The 8664-nt window shown below is 32.2% G+C and overlaps 2 protein-coding genes across 3 annotated transcripts; one reads left to right on the forward strand and one right to left on the reverse strand.

The window, feature by feature from the left end:
- Nucleotides 1–1117: 1117 nt before the first annotated feature.
- LOC109805844 (mitochondrial outer membrane protein porin of 36 kDa) lies at nucleotides 1118–3505 on the forward strand. The gene is made up of 6 exons (XM_083070060.1): nucleotides 1118–1394; nucleotides 1525–1592; nucleotides 1969–2079; nucleotides 2379–2465; nucleotides 2618–2826; nucleotides 2911–3505. Exons 1-6 carry the CDS (start codon nucleotides 1346–1348, stop codon nucleotides 3215–3217), a joined length of 831 nt encoding a protein of 276 aa, XP_082926186.1. The 5' UTR covers nucleotides 1118–1345; the 3' UTR covers nucleotides 3218–3505.
- Nucleotides 3506–5770: 2265 nt separating this feature from the next.
- On the reverse strand, nucleotides 5771–8391 carry LOC109806570 (hypersensitive-induced response protein 1). Of its 2 annotated transcripts, none has more exons than XM_020369018.3 (6): nucleotides 8232–8391; nucleotides 7750–7956; nucleotides 7024–7144; nucleotides 6849–6940; nucleotides 6665–6761; nucleotides 5771–6362 (listed from the first exon to the last, which is right to left on the reverse strand). In XM_020369018.3, the coding sequence occupies exons 2-6, from the start codon at nucleotides 7936–7938 to the stop codon at nucleotides 6001–6003; spliced, it is 861 nt and encodes a 286-aa protein (XP_020224607.1). In that variant the 5' UTR covers nucleotides 7939–7956; nucleotides 8232–8391; the 3' UTR covers nucleotides 5771–6000. The 2 variants fall into 2 exon arrangements, with proteins under 2 accessions (XP_020224607.1, XP_029128782.1); XM_029272949.2 differs by having other exon boundaries at nucleotides 7750–7945; nucleotides 8232–8385.
- Nucleotides 8392–8664: the final 273 nt, after the last annotated feature.

Genomic DNA, 8664 nt, shown 5'->3' on the forward strand with positions numbered 1-8664 from the left:
TAAAAGGTATTTTATAAAAGTGTTAGTTATTGAACTGGATTTTTAATGAAAAGTTATGAATTATTTATAGCATAGAAATTTTTTAGCATTTTTATATTATAATATATTTGGTGATTTGTTACTACTTAAATGATATGATATTTAACAATATAACATATATGGATAAAAAACAGAAAATAATATACAAAAGATTTTCATTTATATATATTTTTATGAGTAATTTATATTTATATTATTAATAAAAAACTTATTTGCATATTTTTTTTATTTCCAAATGCTATGGTACTAAACGTTACATTACTTAAATATGAATAAATGTTAAAATTTAACGATTAGTAGATGAAATTTTGACGAAAGAACTAAAATTTCATATCTTTAAAATTAAAGAGACAAAATGACTAAAATTTTAGATTAATAAAAGTAGAGAAAGGAAAAATACAATTTAGCCTACTTATTTGAGTTATTTTTTAATAAGCTTCTCACTATACCCACCTATTCTAATTAATTACTACCTTTCTTACCCAATCACTTAAATCACCACTATTAAAAAAACTAGTTAATTTAATTTGTTCTATATATACACATTTTTTTAAACTATTTTTATTATACTTCTCTTTTCTAATTAATACTCATATCATATACTTTTAATCAGTTAAAGTGTGCTTTATTATATTTATTTCTCCTGATTAAATACTTTTTTTTATCAATTAGTTGTGTATGTTTTTTAAAATCTTTATAATTAATTGACTTTACCAAATTAAGAGAACAAAATTTAATTAAAAATATATGAAATAAAATGTTTTAATCTAACAACCATTAATATGCAAAATAATGTAAAAATTGAATCTTATATAAAACAAGAAATAATTATTCTAAAGTGAATAGGAAGAAAGATATTAAGTAAGTGATGATATAATTTGTGTAACTATTTTTTAAACAGAATACAATTATAATTTTTTAAAAAAAATTTTATTTAGACACATTTTAAAATTTACTAACTACAATCATTAAAAATATAGAGCATAAATTATGCATGTAACACATGGATATAAAATTTAGTGCTTCAGTAATTTACACGTAGCACTGCTCCAACAACAACCAGAAAGAGAATCGAAACGCGAACGCGAATATGCTCCCAGCTCAAAACTTGTCCCGATTCTCGAGGCAACTCTTCCTCTTCTTCTAAATCAACGGACGCGATTCCATCTTCGCATCTAACGGCCACGCTTCATCCTCACCTCCCCAATATTAGGGTTTCTCTTTCGTTCACCTCTTCTGCCAACACTTGCTCGCATTTTCCTTCTTCTTCTCTCGCTTTTTCCGCTTCAGTTTTCTCCGAATAATCATGGTGAAAGGTCCAGGTCTCTACACTGATATCGGCAAGAGAGCTCGAGGTAACCGATTTTTCCTTTTCATTCATTCACCACATTCGGCTTTTTCTTTATTTATTTTTTATTTTTTGTTTTTCATTTCCGTGCTTTAATCTGCGTGAACATCTCACTTATGTTGTTAATCGCGACGCAGATCTTTTGTTCAAGGATTACCAGAATGACCACAAGTTCACCATCACCACTTACACTTCTACCGGAGTGGTAAGATTTTATTTATTTATATTTTTAATTAATAAATATTTCGAGAAAATGTCCCTGACGTAGATTTTATTTTATTTTATTTGTTTAAATCTGATCATGTAAAACGTTTTGTTTTTGTTTTTTAATTCTCGTTTTTGGATTTTAATTTTTTCTACATTTTCTTTGAAACCCTGCCTGGTAACGCATTTGTAGTGTTCGAGTAAGAAGCTTTGTTGATTGTTCTGGTTGATTATTTCGCAATAATTGATGATTCATGAAATTAGAAGTTTGTTCATTTTGAGATTATTGTGTTGTTAGGTTGAATTTTGGATTCATTGATTTGTTGTTAATAGTTTTGGTTTCATTGTATTGATGATTTCAATGGCTATATATTCAGGAAATTACTTCGACTGGAGTCAGGAAGGGTGAGATATATTTGGCTGATGTCAGCACTAAGCTGAAGAACAAGAACATCACAACTGATGTCAAAGTTGACACTAACTCTAACGTGAGTCGAAATTTCTCGTTGGGACAATATTATCATTACACGAGTCATTTCATTTTGACTTGTCTGATCTAATTATAAGCTCTTCAATTTTAAATTGAAACCTTTTTTGACCTGTGATTTAGAACTGGTTTATCACTTTGTTTTGTGACTCTGCATGACCATTTCTATGGTATCGACATTAGGAATCTAAGTATCCTTTATAATTCAATTGACTATTGTTATCACAAGTCTCATGCTACAAAATCTGACGAGTAGTTTGATCATATGCCACTTATCTCATCGGACTGAATACTTTTCAGCTACGTACAACTGTTACTGTGGATGAACCTGCACCTGGACTGAAGACAATTTTTAGCTTTATTTTTCCGGATCAGAAATCTGGCAAGGTGAAAAGCATTTTTTATTGCCCTGTCTTGTAAATTATTACTTCATTTTAGGTTCTTCGTTTTCTTATATTTACTTAATGTAAGCAATAATAATATTTTCAGTTATCCTGGATGAATGTTGATGACATTTGCTCATTCTCAATGTTTAATAGGTGGAACTCCAGTACCAGCATGAGTATGCTGGAATCAGCACCAGCATTGGATTGACAGCAAATCCAATTGTTAACTTCTCTGGTGTTGTTGGAAATAATTTGGTCTCTGTTGGGACAGATCTTTCATTTGATACTGCCTCTGGCAACTTTACCAAATACAATGCAGGGCTTAACATTAGTCATGCTGACCTCATTGCTTCTCTAACTCTGTAAGTTCAATTATAGATGGTTATCTAAGTTGTTATTCAACTTTAATTGATATATTGATTTATTTGTTCTCTTTTTGAATGTAGAAATGATAAAGGTGACACCCTAAATGCCTCGTATTACCACATTGTAAGCCCGCTGACTAACACTGCTGTTGGTGCGGAGCTTTCACATAGCTTTTCTAGCAATGAAAATCTTCTCACCATTGGTACACAGCATGCTCTGGACCCACTAACACTCTTGAAAGCTCGGGTGAACAGCTATGGTAGGGCAAGTGCTCTGATCCAGCATGACTGGACTCCAAGAGCTCGTTTCTCTCTTGTTGGCGAGGTGGATACCGGGGCCATTGGAAAGAGTGCAAAGGTTGGTCTTGCTGTGGCCTTGAAACCTTAGGCCGGGTGGCATTGTGAGTGATATAGGCCACACCTCATGTGGTGGAGTTAATAAGTTTAGTTGTAGGGTTTCACTTTCCCAAAGAACCTTTGTCCTTCATTTTGATGCTACATTTATTTCTTCATCTCTTGGTGGGCTCGAGTGTAAAATCAATAAGCGCAAACAATTATAAATCTGTACTTACTCAACAATCCACCCGAATGTCATTGATTTTAGGTGCACCTTTTAGTAAGTTTTTTGAGCATGGAAGGTGTTTGCTATGCAATATGACTTGTTTTGGGGTGTGTATGTTTGGTTCCTTTTATTTGGTTAATATTTAGTTTCTTATGTTCAAATAATGAATATCCAGTTTTTTTAACTAAAAAAGAAGAATATCCAGTCTCTTTAATGTGTTAACGTGTAAAGGGAGGTTTTTACAAAAAGGGTCACAAATGAGTAAGCGATTTACTTACAATGTTAAATCCTCAACAACTAGCAAGTCTTAGGTTTTTAAGATGTAAATTTTTTTAATATTAAATGGGGGCAGAAAGCGATCGAAGTAGTAGTATAAAATCAAAGGAGGATGACTGTAAGAGGAACTCCCAACGTATTTGAAAAATAAAACGGGGGGCTGAATTAAGAATAGCTAGGTTTGGTCAGCGCATTTGGTGGCATTCTGTTGGTTTGGCTTCTTTGTAGGTGTGGATGAGGAAATGAAAGTGTGCAGGTAATATTTCTTTTAAAAACATTTTTTGACGTGATATGTTTTTGATCAATAAGAATCAAATTTTGGTACAAAATTTTTTTAGAACATTCAATCAATTCAGTTGGACTCTTTAATAATTTCACATTTAGACTTAAGATCAAACAAAGGCGTTTGTTATTACAATCCACACACATGTAATGTAGTTTACAGTGCACCATAGTGACTACGGTACTCATGTATGGTAAAAATGTTATTTTAATAAATTAAATTTTATTTAAAAATGTAAATTAAAAAATATTACAGTGAATAAATATTAAAAATATTATTTTAATAAAGAAATAACTAAATGAAATTTTAAAAAAGTTATTACTGTAAATAAATATTATTTTAATATATTAATAAATCTATTTTTAAATTGTAAAATAATAAATAAATTGCTATAAATAAGTAGAACTAATTTCAACCTTTTTTTTCTGCTAAATAAGACCGTCGAGGCAGAAAACAATCATTACGACAACATCCTACCAGTACCAAGCATTCTCTAAAGGGATCGGAGCAAAAAGGAGATAACATCACTCATACAATGACAAATCCTCGCCACACAATCAGCTATTCTATTTGCTTCACACACTACATACAGAAACCATGCACCTAACGACCATGCACATCTCAAAGGACTCCCCTACAACCAGCTTGAAGACATTTTATACATATTTAGCAACTCTGCGAAACTTCTAACCAAGAACTTGGCTTTTCTAATAATCTCGTCACAACTCCAAGCATGATTTGAGAAAAATTAAGGCATTTCTAGCCTGTCAAATGGACCACAAAGTAATACCAAGCATAAAATTCCAAATATTAAATCTGGTGCAAATGTTCATTATATAATACAGTCTTAAACATATTTACTGAAGAAATTCTCCCAGATTCCTGTCAGATTCATCTCCAATAGTTAACCAAATAGGACAGCCCATCACACAATCCCTTAGAATGTGACTATCTAATTATGACTAGCTTCTACAAACAGAGTAGAAACTACTGTCCAAGATACCACTGTAGGCCCTTCTCACATTTGTCTTCAACCCATCCCGAAGAACCATCCAAAGGAACATCTTCAATTTATGAGTAGTTAAGGGGTAAAATGAAATATAGATTGTGTGCACAAAAAAATGTGTATTCTCTTTATTATAATTATATATTAACAATCTCAAGCATTAATTAGATAAGATTTTAACATGTAAGCCTTGTTGGAACGATCTTTTTGTTTGCTTAATCGAGAATCTCAAATATTAACCAAACATCCCAAATTGAATCACTAAGGGTTTGTTTGGTTTATAGGAGATGAGAAATTTTAATAGAGGGAACCACAGGCAGAAAAGGAGTTAAAAATTTTGTTTGATTGAAAGAAAGAAAAGTGAAATAACTCTTTTCTTATTTGATTCACAAGAAAAGAAGAGGGGAGGGATTTAAAAAATAAATTTACCTTTATATTATTAGAATTTTAAATTTTAAAACATAAATAATGATATTTTAGACATTACACCACAAATGTTAAAAAAATTTCTTCTTCCTTCCAAATCTTCCAAATATTGGAAGGAAACTAAAGTTAAATTAGGAGCGATTTTTCTCTCCTCCATTCCCCTTCCCCTCCAAAAAATTGAATTAAACAATAAAAGTTTATAAAAATTTCTCCCTTCCATTGTTCTGGTCAAAATAATCTTAGTCACTCATGGTGTAAACTTCTCTTCTGTTCTTAGTGGACCGTCCACCGGCGAGGCTTAATTTTATCACTAATTCTGATAGTAGGACAAGGTCAAGGACCAGCTTATATGATTAGCATCTACGCAAACAAACGCACAAGCCATAAATGAAGCAAATTCCAACACCATTGTTTTTATTTCAAAGGAAAAAAGAACAGTAGAATGTTGGACTGTTCACAACTCAAGAAAACATGGGTAGAAGAAAGACAGTGGATATGGAAAGGCATATTAACATACCGAATTAGTTCAAACTTAATAGTCATACAAAAAAAAAAACGTAAATCGATGAAGTTTAGAAGATAGATTCCTATAGTTCTAGTAATGTGATATGTGCGACTTCAAGACTGAGCCATATTTCCTTGAAGAAGGCCATCTCTAAATTGTGAAGCAATATCTCTTACAGCACCTGGTCCATGTGGAACAAAAACAGAATTGGATTTTGAGGACGCACCAATCTCCTTCAACGTGTCAAAGTATTGGGTTACCAAAACCATGTCCATGACATCCTTAGATGTTGTCCCAGGAACATTCTCTGAGAAGGCTAGCACACTGTCCCTCAGACCATCTACTATGGCTTGCCGCTGACGAGCCACTCCAAGCCCTGCTAGATACTTTGATTCTGCATCTCCTTCTGCCTTTTTGATCTGCAAAATCTTCTCTGCTTCAGCTTTCTCATTTGCGGCCACCCTCAATCTTGCAGCTATTATGGCACAGGGTAAATATGAAAGAAAAATAAAATGTCAAGCTTTAATAAGAACTTACTCAAGACAAAAGCTTAAGCTAAAGACGTTTCTCAACTGCAATAAAGCTTGTGAATTTGAGGGAACATTGATACTGATACAATTTTTTTTCTAAACAACAAATTTTGTTTTACCTAATCAGGTTAATGACGAATTTCCAGTAAATGAATGTTCCTTCCATTTACATGTTTGAAAAAAGATAAAACAGAAAGGGTAATTTAAGCTCAGCCAAAAATATACTATGCCAATGCATAAAGCATACCTGCATTTATCTCATTCATGGCTCTTTTCACCCGCTCATCAGGTTCAATATCCACAATGAGAGTCTGAACTATCTCATACCCATAAGCAGACATCGCCTTCAAATGCACATCAAGTTAAAAACCAACACATTATGGATGCTAACCCCTTAGTCCTCAACAAACACACTCATAAAGGAGAGTCACCTTTTCAAGTTCTTCCTCAACAGCTCTTGCAATTTCATTCTTCTGCTCAAAAGAGGAATCTAGCTCCATCTTTGGGACGCATGCCCTGATAACTGAAACAGCAAAAGGGATTTATCAGTCTCGTCCTAAGAACCCAACTTTTACACAGGAGTTTGTTTAGGTCACAAATGAACACCATCAAAGACATAGGCTTGAATCTGTTCCCTGGTATTGCTAAGCTTGTAAAAAGCATCCACTGCCTTTTCCGCCATAGCTCGATATTGAACAGATGCAACGACAGTGACAAAAACATTGTCCTGATGGTATATAACAAAATCAGCAGAGAAAATCACGGAGATAAAAAAAAAAAAAAACATGTTTGTTAAAAACTTAATTGAGCAAGCATTTAATAAGAGCTTGTCTTATAAGAACTCATTCATAACCTTTACTCGTATAAGCTAAAAGAAACTCATAATAATGCCATAAGATCAATAAATTTACACTGTTACTAAAACACATGTTTACACACTCAACCATTCACATATAATCTTGGCATCACTTTTAAAGTAGTTATTATAAAATTGAGTCTAATTTGTATGCACTTAGTGTAAAATAATATATACCGTCAACCAATCAAAAATCATTATTGGTATGACTTTTGATGTAATTATTGTAAAATTCAACAACTTAGCAGATCACGCATGACAATTTGTAATTGGATAACTACATATAAATCTTTTACACAATTAGTGCATACACTAGTTACTCTATAAAACTCAACTAACTTTTCATATATAGTGATATTTAATTTGATGACCAAGTAAAAAGCTTTTGCATAGGGGTACATTTCAAATAAATTCTGAGATCAAACACCCCCTAAAGCTAACCATATTGGTTATGCATTTAGATTTTGAGAAGAAACCTTTGTCTTGGTTTCGCATCGAACATCTAGCTGTTGCACACGCAAAGAAAGGTAACCAGCTACTTGGGTGCCAAAGAACCATGGCACACAGTGGAAACCAGGTTCAAGAACATCAACGAATTTGCCAAAAACTTCTTTGATAGCTACAGTTGATTGCTCCACTTGAAGACAACCCAGAGCAAGTCCCATCTTTAATCTTTAGGAACCCTGACCAATAAATTGTCAAAATAATATAAAACCTAACAGAAAATGGTTGTTATATTACCAAGGGTTTTCTCAAGGAGGTGATTTTGCAAGAACATGATGTCCATGAATAATAGTTTAATACGGAATCAAACCAAAGTAAAGAGAATTAATTGCATGAAATTTGGTGGGGAAAGAATGTTAATGTCTTGAAAAGAGAATGATATGCCATGTAAATACAAATTCAAGATAATTAAAAGGAAATGAAGAAAAAGAAAGAGAGAAAATTGGTTTGTTACCTGAAACAAGAAGGCACAGATGCAGTTGTTTTGGTCTGTCTTTAGAACGCAACATTTGCCACTAGAATCGACATATGATATGCATCTTCCTTTTTTGTTTGTTAGTTACTTTCTTTTAGGTGCCTTGGATTGAATTGATGAGTAGGTTGCAAATAATTTGCCTTATCATAGTTATAGCTTCTTTAATTTAGCCCTATGATTTGGCATGCCCTAACCTGTCGTTTATTATGCATATTAGATTTTTTATGAATTAATTATCATAAAAAAAAGTAACACTATCATTAATCATTTTTTTATATGAGCTACACAATATTCAAAAAATAGTAACAAACTAATTTTTTTTTAAGAGATAACCAACTAATTTATATTTATAAAACATAAGGGTACACAAATAATTTCAATATTTCTAATCTTCATATAACAAGTTTTTGAT

Source organism: Cajanus cajan, chromosome 3 (genome assembly GCF_000230855.2).
Source record: "Cajanus cajan strain Asha chromosome 3, NIPB_CcT2T_4, whole genome shotgun sequence".
Taxonomy (NCBI): domain Eukaryota; kingdom Viridiplantae; phylum Streptophyta; class Magnoliopsida; order Fabales; family Fabaceae; genus Cajanus; species Cajanus cajan.

Bases quoted from the DNA above. Each gene is read 5' to 3' on its own strand.
- LOC109806570 (XM_020369018.3), bottom strand. From the start codon at position 7,938: ATGGGACTTGCTCTGGGTTGTCTTCAAGTGGAGCAATCAACTGTAGCT. The intron at 7,145-7,749 runs GTTTCTTCTCAA...ATATACCATCAG, and splicing joins GATGCGAAACCAAGACAAAG to GACAATGTTTTTGTCACTGT. The intron at 6,363-6,664 runs GTATGCTTTATG...GTGCCATAATAG, and splicing joins CATGAATGAGATAAATGCAG to CTGCAAGATTGAGGGTGGCC.
- LOC109805844 (XM_083070060.1), top strand. From the start codon at position 1,346: ATGGTGAAAGGTCCAGGTCTCTACACTGATATCGGCAAGAGAGCTCGA. The intron at 1,395-1,524 runs GTAACCGATTTT...ATCGCGACGCAG, and splicing joins TATCGGCAAGAGAGCTCGAG to ATCTTTTGTTCAAGGATTAC. The intron at 1,593-1,968 runs GTAAGATTTTAT...CTATATATTCAG, and splicing joins CTTACACTTCTACCGGAGTG to GAAATTACTTCGACTGGAGT.